Source organism: Diadema antillarum, unplaced genomic scaffold, assembly GCF_040938485.1.
Source record: "Diadema antillarum isolate AM-2024a unplaced genomic scaffold, OU_Dant_1.0 scf00000017, whole genome shotgun sequence".
In the NCBI taxonomy this organism is placed as follows: domain Eukaryota; kingdom Metazoa; phylum Echinodermata; class Echinoidea; order Diadematoida; family Diadematidae; genus Diadema; species Diadema antillarum.
Genome location: NW_027270906.1, coordinates 1,752,300 through 1,765,883, shown reverse-complemented (window position 1 = coordinate 1,765,883; position 13,584 = coordinate 1,752,300). Strand labels below are relative to the sequence as shown.

At 35.7% G+C, this 13,584-nt stretch overlaps 1 protein-coding gene across 1 annotated transcript in view; it reads right to left on the bottom strand.

Annotated features, from left to right (window-relative positions):
- The window catches only part of LOC139727179 (lipopolysaccharide-induced tumor necrosis factor-alpha factor homolog), a 36,862-nt gene extending 24,553 nt beyond the window's left edge, over positions 1–12,309 (bottom strand). Inside the window, exons 1-3 of the mRNA XM_071638143.1 lie at positions 12,086–12,309; positions 7,097–7,184; positions 5,587–5,738 (exon numbers count right to left, since the gene is read on the bottom strand). Coding sequence (XP_071494244.1) covers positions 5,587–5,738; positions 7,097–7,157 — 213 coding nt within the window. The 5' untranslated portion in view covers positions 7,158–7,184; positions 12,086–12,309. The remainder of the gene's footprint in view (positions 1–5,586; positions 5,739–7,096; positions 7,185–12,085) is intronic.
- Between the last annotated feature and the right edge of the window lie 1,275 nt (positions 12,310–13,584).

The window sequence follows — 13,584 nt, the reverse complement described above, 5'->3', positions numbered from 1 at the left end:
GTACATGCAATACGATGAACAATGACCCCTCCCCTCCCCCCCCCCCCCCCAAATACTCTTTCAAGATTCTCAGCCATCTAGCACATGTTGACACAAGCACCACAGTCCATTATGGCAGGTACTATTGAACATGCTCAATATCTAAAAAAAAATCAAGATCTACATTTTTAAAACACTGACTGTGTAAACTACATTTTTATGTATTAATCTGGCACACACACACACAAACAAACACAACAAAAAGTACAATTCATATCAAAATTATATGCAAAAGTAAAACAAATGTCAACATGATCATAATGTACAGGTAGGATGAAAGTATTAAGGGCATAACAAAGATGTTATGTTAAGACCACAATGAGAAAAAAATAATAAGAATATATAGCACTCAAACACTATAACACAGCATGTCACAGTCTCCTTCCATAACATAAAAATCCTTCTCCATAAAAAAATAATAATTTAGATAAAAATAAATAAATAAAAGATACACTTTTAAACCAGATATGCAGACATGTGACATAATAGCAATATAAAAGAGTCAATTTAATACATCATACTTTCTTGAAAGTGGAAACAAACACATCTGTCAAAACATTAAGATATTCTTCTACCCAGAACTTTTTATTGCTCAATCACCTAAACTTTATAGCAGAGTATCCAAACTGCACTTTACATCATCTGCACTGCTGCTACCATACGTATCATCCATCTGGCTACGAACAGGATGTGTTTACCAGGTATATGTAGTAAAAAATATGCCCTGCTGTTATTAGCTCCTCGATCCTGCTCTTAACATGTGACATGAGTAGGAAGTAGGATCCATGCCACCACTGTTAAAGATAATAGGGATTACAAGAACTTGTACCAGGAGTTTGCATCACACTGCAAGCAGGTCTACTATACACTGAGGCACTATAATGTACATCACAGTGCTTCTAATGCTTCTTGCAAATTTAGCGAGCTGACTGATATTTGCTATCATATACAACTGTACTACAAAGAAGTCTCTCACATGGGTACTTCAGTGAAACTTACATTTGTAAGAAAAAATGCATTGTAAATTGCTACCGGAATATCGATACATGCTGTACATGTACCAGTACATGAAATGTATGTATATCCCCTTTGCATATAATGTGCATTACTGTTATAGCATTTGGTACAGAACCTGTCAGATACTGTACGAGCTGAAATTTTCCCGATGGTTTTATTTTCGCGAATTTCGCGAATCGCCTTTGAACCGCGAAAAGAACAACGCGCATATAGCAAAGTTCAGTTAGACCCTCGCAACCGCGAAATTAACAACACGCGATAATGTCCTCCATGTAGCAATTCGCGAAAATTTCAGCTCGTACAGTACATGAGTTACAAGAAAATCATAATGATAAATGTAATTAATGTAGGAGCTGCTGAGTGCATTTTAACAGTGCACTGCTAGTAAAACCACCTATGATGTTGGAGTTAATATGCTCATTAAAATGTGTGTGATGTGTACAGAGCATCAAACCACGTGACAAAATCTTACCTGCATTGGATAGGGCTATCAGCCCATTTTTTTTTTCAGACATTGAAGCAATTTGAAGCAAAAAAACAAAGATGTATCAGTAGAAATTTCATGTGATTCTAAATCATGGTAAACATGGGCAAGCTAAACATGAAACAAAATTCCTCTTGATGATGGAAGCAGCAAATTAAAGTGTGCATGCACTAAAAACACACACAAACACACAAGTACCAAAAACATGATCGAGAGGGGGGAAAAAAAAAACTTTGTGGGTGACAGCAAATAAATGGACATTCATCATCATGAGCATGATTGATTCAAAATAACGGCAAAACAGGATGTCCCATGTTGTCATGCTATAAAAACCCTATTTAAAAAGAGACTTTGAAGCAAATTCATATTGGGAGCAATGTCAATGATTTTACGTACATTGTACCTGTGACAACATCCAAGACTTATGACACTATGATGATACTCGCAGATCTACAGTATGATGCTGCACATCAAATTAGAACAAATGGCCACTAATAGAATAGATTTTCAGTTTGATAGAATTTACACAAACATATCTCTGATTACTAGTTTTGACGAGAGAAAAAAACAAGTGAGATACGTATAAATGTGACTGAGATAAAGAAGAACTGCAGTCACATGGTTGGGACTCATCGTCACGATGATTATTCTTGCTCGTATGTCAACAGTCGTAAACATTTTATCAGTCCATTTGAAAATGGTCACAGATTTTTCACATGGCTACCTTCTTTTCTGCAAGTGAAGAATATGGTAAGATGTCCAGAATGCAAAGATTTTATATATCACTTCCAGAAATTTATGTAAAAATCATATGTTTTGAATATGAACTGTACTAGGTGTGTATTAGTTATTCCAATGACATCTACTTCCAATGAATCAACTAGTATTAAATTTCTTGCATGTTGACATTCCCTCTCCCCTCAGACGTAAAACTAATGCCTTGGTTTTATATAATTTCCGTGACATCAAACACTACTACCGGCAAATGATGTGAGGTGATATCAAATCTCCTTCCCCTTTTACACAATGCTTTCATCATCCACAAGTTTCCATCCCGTCCATATTGGTCTCATACCTGTAGTGTAATTCCCCATTGAAAATTAGGTCAGGGCAACAACAGCACTTGCAATCCCGTTATAACAAAATTCCTGTTTCAAGAAAGTAAAAATCCAGGCTATGTATAACATTATCCGCTCTATTTTTTTTCTTTTAATTGTTCATTTGATTCGTTATAACTAAATTCTGATATTGTGACAAAAGGAAACTGCCGGTCCAGAGGATTTTGTTATAACAATAAACCATTCACCATGAAAATTTTCAATACCCCTTTACATCCCCCCTAAACAACAACTATAAACCAATGGTCTACTTTTTTTTTTGGGGGGGGGGGGGTTGGACAAAATCTGCTTTAATAGATACATTTTATAGATTCAGTGTGTTTCACTTATCAAAGTCAAGCTGTTTCACTCGAATCCAAAACACCTATCATACTGGTTTTTGGTTTATGGTTGTTGTTTTTTTGTGTGTGTTTGCTCATTGATTCCTAATGACAAAGTGCTTGGAGGCCAGCAGGGTGCATACTATTCACAGATGTAGGAGACCTACATTGTACATTGTTGTTGCACGATATCGAACACCACCCAATGGCTGCCTAGTCTGGTTTCAAAGCTGTTGCTACCTATGATTGTAGTCTCTCAATCCTTCCACCATACAAATTGTGTGCACCCTATCTCTTTTGATAAATGCATTAGTATGGGCAGAGACTATTTGTGTTTTCATGGTTGCTAGCAACTTAAAATGAATGGGGGGGGGGGGGGAGATCAAAATCAAAGGAGGAACTTGCAAAAGAGCAAAAAACTGAAGTGTATACATAAAAATCATTCAAAACTACAAAGGATCTATCATGAATTAATGTGGGGTGGCTGCAAGCAGGAGCAAGGGAAGATGGAAACATTTTAAGTATCAGCTATATAAATAACAGAGAGCAAAATGTCTACTTCAAGATTATATTTTTCAAAAACATTTTGAAGTCCACATTCCCAGAAAATGTGAGCACAAATTCATTAATAACATTAATTCCTTTTAATTGTTATATTGTCAATGATTATTGCGATATACTGCCTGACTGTTATCATGTTGGCATCACGAGATAATGATATTAATATGGACTGTTCTTCAGAGGATTCACCATTTGCTGCATGATTATTGCGATATACTGCCTGACTATTATCATGTTGGCATCATGAGATAATGATATAATATGGACTGTTCTTCAAAGGATTCACCATTTGCTGCCTGGAGTAAGATTGTATTGCCTTCGTCTTTTGACTCAGGCAATACAGTTCCTGCGAGGGCAGTCGATGTTGTATCCCCTAAAACTAGCCAGTCCATATCATCACTACCAACAAATTCACACATTTAGAGCCAACTTGAAAATACTGGCAATTAATGTAATTACATCTTAAATTGCATTTTACAGGGTGAAAAACAAATAAGACTAATTGATTATTGAAGTTCAAGCAAAAGTCCAGCGGAACAAAATACAAAACTTAACTTGTTCACTTCCCTTCATATGTGCAGCCATTGCACTTCTCCGCCATCCATTTCATGCACAAAACCAATGGCAAATTGCTCGCAAAGCTGGTGCGATCTATTAAAAAGTCGTTTCCACAGGAGTAATTTTGTGATACAAATTTGCCAGGTACTCCAAGTTATCGCCCGCTATTTTACTTGCAAAATCCCACTGACTTCATCAGCGTGTCACATACGGTTGGCCCTTAGTAAATTGTTCGCTTATTAAAGTGAGGTAACAAAATGTAATAATTTCATTGCTAAGATGTCTAACATACATTATCAATAATCCTTATTATGACCTAGTGCACTTGGATGGAATGGCCTCAATGCAAAAAAAAAAAAATAATAAATAAATAAATAAATAAAAAAAATAATAATAAAATAAATAAATGATGGATTACAGACTTTTCTCTGAAAAAAAGAAGAAATGTATATTACATATACAAATTTTTAGCAAATCTATACAATCATGGAAATGACATCACTTTAATAACTTTTCCTCTAAGTTACCATACTGCTTAGAGGACTACTGATAGTGGCTAGTATTGTACTGTTGCATTAAGGTTATGATGCATGCATATGGGCAAATTATTCTGCGAGATATTTCAGGACAACATTTCACAGAACAATTCTCCTTATCAAAAAAGAAAAAAAAAAAAAGAACAGGTATAAGCTAGGGCAATAAATCAACGATTTTTTTTTTTAAAGACTAAAGATGAGTATGAAGAATGTTATGTCTGCTGGTTCAAATACCCTAATCATGTGATCATCGAAAGACCTTTAAGAAGTACCCCAAAGTAGTCACTGTGCTCAAATGATGATGACATCCCTTGAAGGACTATCACACTATTGAAGCAAGAAATTTAAACTGAAAAGTGGATATTCTAGTAACACTTCACGTGGGTGCTGAGTGAAATACCTAAGCACAAATTTTTCAAAACCACCATTCCCATTTCATGTTTGCAAGAACAAGATCTTACCGACAGTACACAAACCCTGCAAACTACAATCTCAACATCTCTTCAACATTCCATTTCATAAAACAAAAACAAAAACAAAAAAATAAACAACCTAACAAACAAAAAACCTACATATATGCATCTAATTGAAAAGTATTAGGACTGAAGGAAGTGACGTTTTAGGATATGAACCAAAAGGATGTTACACTTCCTTTTCTAGAAGACCAGTTTGCCCAAAGCCACAATTTTGCATAGGTCTAGTAAGTTCTCTGTACAACTCTGAACTGCCATGTGTAAGACACATGAGGACCATTCTGATGACGATAAAAGCATTTATCTGTCAAGCTGGTCAAATTTTAAGATGACTATATTAAATCACACGACACCTTGAAAAAAAATATCTCTATATTCTCTTATAAATTCACACTGGAATATACACATTTTTCAGTAAACATGAACCACACTGCAACTGCATGCAGTAGCTGGATACCAATTGTAAGTTATATCACTCACCTGCTGATAGCTGGCGGGCTGCTGGGCATAGGCTGCAGTACCCTGAGGGGGGTAACCAGCTGGTTGGGCAACTGGGTAGGGGGCTGGGGCCTGGCCCTGTGGCGGATAGGGTGCACCCTGGCCAGGGTAAGGAACCCCTCCAGGTGGGTATGCTGTTTAATGTTTCCAGAAGACAAAAAACAAACAAACAAACAAACAAACAAAATACATAACATATCTTGAAAGTGTGCATGGTTGCGAATTATGTGCTCTATCAGACTTAAATGGAAATACCTCTGCACACCATGATACACACATATTGAACATCAAGAAAATAGATGCCAAGGTACTAATGGATAACACTTGTCGAAAGTATGTATTCAATAAACTACAAACAATTAAAGAAGAAATACTGGCCCACAGTTCAGGAGATCCACATTTAATCATCTCCACTTCTGTAATTAAAGTCACTGGTATCCTATTGAAAAAAAAAAAAATCCCACACTCAATTTTGTTGAGAAATCTTGGACTTGATGCTGATGTTTTTCTTTTTATTGTCACACCCAACAGGTATATCTGCAGAAACAGTGGATATCCATGAAAGTGATAAATTTGTCAAGCAACAATAAAAAAAAAAATACTTATACTGTTTCAGACTGCAAAAATTGATGTATAACACTTTTAACCCGTTGAGGAAGAGTCCAGAGTATACTCAGGCAGGTGTCTATGGGAAATGCGTATTGTAGCAAAATCAAACCATTCTCAACGGGTGAATAATCAGATGTGATCGTACAGGAACTTGGTATTCTGCTATCTCCATTAAAACATTATGACCAAAAAACATATCAAAGGATAAATTTCTACTATGACAACTCATTCCAAATCATGTTATGGCAATTTAGGTAATTGGACTGATCAAAGGCAATCTCTAGTGCCATCAACATGCACACAGACATTCAAACCACTTGTAAGATACAATGTACTGTAAATTCAACCCGACTGGCAAGAGGTCACATTGTCTTCCTGCTTGGTGATACTATTTTTTGTATGTCCCCCCAAAAATTACAATAGGATTTTGGCATTGATAACACCCAATATGATTAAACCGTCTAAATGCTACTTCAGGGTCTTAAAATATAACATCTTAGCTCTATTTTGCAGAAAACCCCATTCAATTTGGTTAAGTGGTCACAGAGAAATGTGGATAGTTGTAAAGCATGTCATGAGTCTGATTCTTCCAAGTTTAGCACTTGGATGCTCTTGGAACTGCATATTAATGTGTAAACACAATAGACAGAACTTGGAGGAAAGATATTCCTGACATGCTCTGACAAAATTCCTCATTTCTCTTTAACCACTGAAGCAAATCGAATAAGGTTTTCTGTAAGATGTGGGTAATGAGTTACAGTTTCATACCCTGAAATTGTATATGGATTGATTTACTATTTTTAAAGTTATCGTTACGGAGGGTAACATTGTAATTTTTGGGGGACATATTACTATACTTGGTTGTGGCTGAAGATCGACTAACCTTTGTCAGCATCCCCAGGATAAGGGGGAGGTGGTTGCTGTGGATTACTGCCGTCCATCATGGGTCTCAGGACTTCTTTGCAATCAGTCTGGACAGTAGATACATGAAAACAATTTCAGACACTTCACGAGAGAGCTCAGAGAATGCAATATCTACAAATACCTTTAATTACTGCCAATAGATATCACTGTTAATCTTAAAGTTGTAACAGATACAACTGAACATCCTATTTTATCTATAGGCAAATAGATCAACCAAGCAAATCTCATTCTTACTTTGGTTTTGAGCTTCAGAAACCCACTTCTGTTTCAGTTTTAGGGCCATTCTCACACAAGAGAAATTGCATTTTGGTTAAAGTTACTAGACAACTGTGAAAAAAAGAAAACTAATGCATCACCAGAAATATAAATTGAAATAAATAAATAAATAAATAAATAAATAAATAAATAAATATAAACATATATATGTATATGAATAAATGATTTAGCTATGTCCATCTTATTTTGAAAAAAAAGTGCCCACTACTACTATAAAAAAAATAATGATAATAAAAAAAAATTGTCAGTTGCTTGTTTGTTTGTTGTTGTTGTTGTTGTTGTTTTTTTTTTTTTTGGGGGGGGGGTCACATGACTTTCTGCTCACACTCCATCTTCATGGTCACATGTTGCTTGTTTTGGGGGGTCACATGACTTTCTGCTCACAGTCACACTCCATCTCTATGGTCACATGCTGATGACAAGATTGCCGGACTGTGATGACTACTGCCTACATCCTAAACCTATAGCCACAGTTGCACCACTATACAGTAAATTGCTCATACTAGTCTGCCATAAAGACATCTACATCACAAGCAGATCTACATTGTACGCACCGTATATTATAATCAATACCTTGCCTTGAGCATAACACTATAGGCCATAATGCCATAGCAATCTTTTCATTGCACTGTGCAATTAAAGGAAACCAAATCACAAACAGAAATGTGGATTGAGTAAAAGCAGCAACATTAGTAGAACACATCAGTGAAAGTTTGAGAAAAATCAGACAATCGATGCAAAAGTTATGAATTTTTAAAATTTTGGTGTTGGAACCGCTGGATGAGGAGACTACTACAGGTTATGATGTCGTGTGTGGACAACAATATTAAGAAAATATAAGAATTCCACAAAAATCCACTTTTCATGAAAATTACATATTCCATCAACTTGACACTGACATTTGTTAAAGGGATAGTACAGTTTTGGTTGAGATGAGAATTTGGGCTTTTAAAGTTTTGCAAGATACCAGAAAACACTTATGATATAGCACAGAGCATACCATTTTAAGAGCATTTCAAAGTTTATTTGATGAAAATCGGGTTTGGAATTGCTGAAACATCCAAAAACAAAGTAAAACAAAGCGATCGTTCCAGTGTGGGTCCCACACTTTATTAGAATCGCTCTTTTTGGATATGGGCAAGTCCAAGATAATGCGCGCGTTACGTATGGGACATTCAGAGACTTTTATGACCTGAAAAATAGTGTTAATGGCCTTTGATCATATTGAACTTCTTCATGGTGATTGATATCTAGGAGAAGTATAAACATGTAAAAAATTGAGAAAAATGACCTTGACAATTATATGCTAGAAGAGAAAATATGTGCCGTTACGTATGGGACCAGAAAACTTTTGTTTTTTTGAACATTTTTTTCAACCTCAAAACTCTCTGAAAGTATTTCATTCTAAAACTTGTAACTCACTGTGATGAAAGTCACAACACTCAAGATTATCACAGGTAAGCTTCATGTCATTAGGCAAAAAGATCTAATTACAGGTTCTAATTAAAGACAGACATGACGTGTTACGTATGGGACAGTTACGTATGGGACAGTTTGTCCCCCATTCATTTAGTGTGTGAAGAACCATGTTTATGGGTATTTTGCATAATTATTGTAGTAAAATCAGTTGAAACTACTCAAATACTGATCCAGATTGTCAAGGAAACATTATTCCCTGAATATTCACCATCATAATCATAGTCAATCATATTTCTATATTTTTATGACCAACCCAAGTATGCATGCCCTTTGTCCCCCTTTCGTTTAGTGTGTGGAGAACTAAGTTTATATGGGTATTTTGCAAAATAATTTTGCAAAATACCCATAAACAAATTTTTGCATAATCATTGAGGTAGAATCAGTTGAAATTACTCAAATACTGTTTCAGATTGACAAGGGAAAAATATTCCCCACATATTTACCATCATAATCATATTTAATCATATTCTATATTTTTCATGACCAACCTGAGTATGTATGCCCTATTTTTATCAGGATAGTTACTACTGAAAAATTGAATAGTTTAAAGTGTTTACTTCCATTGATGAAGGGCAGTTTGCCATTTAGTTTCAATAAAAAATGACTTGACACAAGAAATATGAATTTCAATAAATAAGCAATACTTGCTGCGTGGAACCCCAGTGATCGAGTAGATGATGTCTGTCTAGCAGTCAGGTCATTGATTCGAGTCACACCTCAGTATGTATACCCATGAATTTTGTCGTGGCTACTATTGAAACTGAATAAGGACAATTTGTGTATCACTTGCAATAAAAAGGAATCATTTTACTTTATACATTTTTTGTTATATATCACAACCATTTCAAATTGGATCTCCGTCACATAAACTTTGAATTCCTCTAGTCTTAGGATTGTGTATGCTCTTTAGTAATTCATACATAATTGGTTTCCAATCATCTCATTAAATGTTGAAAACTGAATCCCCATTTCTACAAAAACTATACCATCCCTTTAATGCTGATTTTTCATTGTGTATTTTGCCATTTTCCCCTACCCCTTTCTGAAAATTGTTCAGTCAAGTACATGCATTGTTTCAAGTGTCTAAAACTCCAAAAGTAGCTACAATGTTGGGATGCTTTCTTCAGGATGATTGACCATTTGTGTACTGAGAGACCTTCCCAGCTAGCTACATGCATTCACATGCAATATGTATGAGGATGTCCCATACGTAACGCATTTGTCCCATACGTAACATTATTTCAATGCCTAATAAAAAATATCTCTTTTACTTTTTTTTCTTTTTTCTATGGTATTTAATTTCTCTAAACCATAAATTAGAACTTTCCAAAAGGGCATTAAAATATCCTCAGCAATTTCAGAAAAAACCTAAAAAAATGACCTCAATTTGTTACGTATGGGACATCTCATGATAGGACACGAGCTAATTTGCATAATCATTTGCATAATCCCTAAATTTTTAAACCAAGTTAAACTATTTGATGAACTTCTTATGTCCACATATTAATAAAATATCATTTGCTTTCCTTTGAATTAATATGAATTTTTATAAATGTCCCATACGTAACGCTGTGTTTCACATTTATGCAAATGAAGCCCTTGAAATTTGCATAAAATTACATAATATCATTTTTTCCTCCATGGAAATCAAAACTTCAACTCATAAGCTTCAAAATGATACCAAACATGTCAATATTGAGCAAAGATGAAATTTTGCATTCTGAGGGGACCTTATCTTGGACTTGCCCATATCTTAGCCATTTCAAAACCAATTTTTATCAAATAAACGTTGAATTCCTCATAGAATTGCATGCTCTTTCATATTTCGTATGAGATTTCTTATTATCTCACCTAAAAATGTTAGAAACCTGAACTTAGGTCTCAACCAGTACTGTACAGTCCCTTTAAGAGTAGCTATTACTCCCCCTGCTTTCTGAAAGCGATTCGTCAAGTGCTCTTTCACAACATGATGCTAGAAAAGTGAATTTTTGTGAAATTCCCTTTATATTTTCTTTATTTTGTTGTCCACACATGACATCATAACCTGTAGCCTATTTTAATAGTCTCTTCATCCAGCGATTCCAACACCAAACTTTAAAAACTCATAACTTTTGCATCGATTGTCCGATTTTTGTTAATTAAAGTGAAAACATAGTTCTGGTAAGGGTTTGAGAACCCATCTTGCACCATTTCATATTTGCTGGCAATAACTACCAAAAGAATCTAGAAATTTACCTAGAAACTTACAATTGTTCCTGGTTGACGCGATTTGCCGGGATGATGAGTCATTTTGGAATATTTTTTCGATCAAAAATAAAAGTCTGTATAGGGCCTACCGACTTTCATTCCAGAAGGATCCAGGTTAACTCGGTCTCAGGGACAACTCCGCCCTATTTCAGACAATTTACACACAGTTCGTGATCGCCATATCTTATTCATAGGCGCACATTCATTTTGTATGCGCGCCACAGAGATTTTTGATGCACGCATTGTAATCTTGTATCAACTCCGGCCCATAACATGCGACTAGCCAGAAGGCAAAGGCTCCCATACCACACAGTACAACACTGTACAATCCAGAGGGACAACGTCTAAACTATACTACTCCCCCCCCCCCCCCCCCCCCCCCAATCATCTGTATATATTCATAACAAAGTGAGGCCAAGTTGTCCCGGAGTCTGAGTTTCATACTAGCGGTTACATTACTAGTAGTAGTAGCCTGGTGCTGACCCCGTTCTGACGCATCTTTTTAGTACTTTAAAATTTACTTTTAGTTTTAGTGATGAGATCGCGACTCCGGCAAACCTTTTTGGTTAATATTTCACATTTTCATCGTTACCCAACGAATACCTTGTTATTATAGCGTTATTCCACTCCTTTCTTAGGCATTCATGTATATTTTGGAGCGAAATTTGACAATTCTGCATTCCAACCAGAACTATGTTTTACTTTTTTTTTTTTTTTTTCAAGCCCTCACCTATACATCAAAATACGCGGCCCCAGGTATAATAGGGGCCTACTACCTACCGATACCAAAGCACAACAGTGCCTGTGCAGTGTGTGTAACACAGTGAACACAGCACAGCTCACTCAGACCTGGGAGGTGGAAAGATCAGATAGCGATAGGTTTTTCAGTCTATAAATGCGTAGAAAATTGATAACTTTTATATAATGAAGAGTCGAGCAGACATACCGTTTATTAGCTTGATGGTCAGGAACCGTTGGCTCTGTCGCAATTCTTATTCACGATTTTAATAGGCCCACACGAATAAGTGTCGAAGCACGCTAGAAGTCAAGGGGGTAGTGCTAGTGTATCGCTGCTCTGACGTTCTTGCGTTACAGTCAAATCCCGTAATGACCATCTGTTATTTATCTTTTCTACGTATCTGTCTCTCTCTGCTAGTGCGTGACTGACAAAGTACGTGTAGCATGCATCTGTCGAATGTGGTCTCTGCTTAGCTCAAGTGTATGAATTATTTACCTATGTTTTATTAGAATTCATAATAGAAAATAAAATTTAAAAAAAAATTATTTTATGAGTGATCCCACTTACATTTAATGGCAACTTAAGATATGTATGATAGACAAATCGTTTTACTACTAGTAATCCATCAGTTTGATTTGGAAACGCAAATACGTAACGTCTGGAAATAAAGCTATAAATTGGTCTTTGGTCAAGGCCTTAATTTTTGTAACTCTATTAATATAAAAAAAAGTATCGATTTCTATCAAAAGATATTACTATATTCTGATTAAAATACATATATGATGACTACAAGAATATCAATTAGGGTAATTTAATATGTTTTATACTCTATATGAAACACACTCTCTAGTAAACTATTAGTGACTATGACTTGGTGTACGGCAAAGGATTGCCGTTACGTCAGAATTATAAATAACTTTATCCATGCCACACCTTCTTTCACTCATTTTGTATCAACATCGGTTAGGCCTGCAGTGAGTATTGACGCAACTAGGAAATTTGGGTCATTGTTGACGTACGTCACTCTTCGTTTGTACTTTGTACCGTGTAAAATTACCAGTACATGTAGTATATTAAGAACACAGTAATGGAAAAATATGGACATAGATTGTGACACATGACTGACACTCCTGACAGTCTTGTGTTCGATTGATATGAAGGCAAAAGTTATTCAAGATGAATAATACTAGTACTAGTATTAGCTTCCTATATTTTCTGCAATAGTAGTCCTATGTCTCTCGTTTTGCATGATTGACTATACCTGAAATGTATGTAAATATGTAACCAGAGATGAATCCTGTTGATCGAGTTTTCGTAATAAAGGGTATTGGTTTTGATGAGTATTGACGAATACAATTATGTACTATCCTGGGCAAACCAGGGAAGAGGAAGAGACATAAGATTTTCTGCAGATGGTAAAACCTTTGTGGCTGTTACATTGAAATAATCTAAATGGAAGTACTTTCCGTCGGCTACGCAGTGTGGATACTTCGGATATACAATGGATGTATGCTTAGTTTGGGTCTAAGCTCACTTATGTGAACGTGGGTTCGATTCCCACTCGTAACTTTCCTCACGCGCCACCCGACATTTTGACACTTCTTTGTGTTTTAGCTCGGCGGGCTCTTTTACCAGCATTTCTCCAGTTTGGTAAATGGACTCAGTTGCTAAGCTGAGTTTTCGTGTTGGCCTGGGAAAGATAGTTC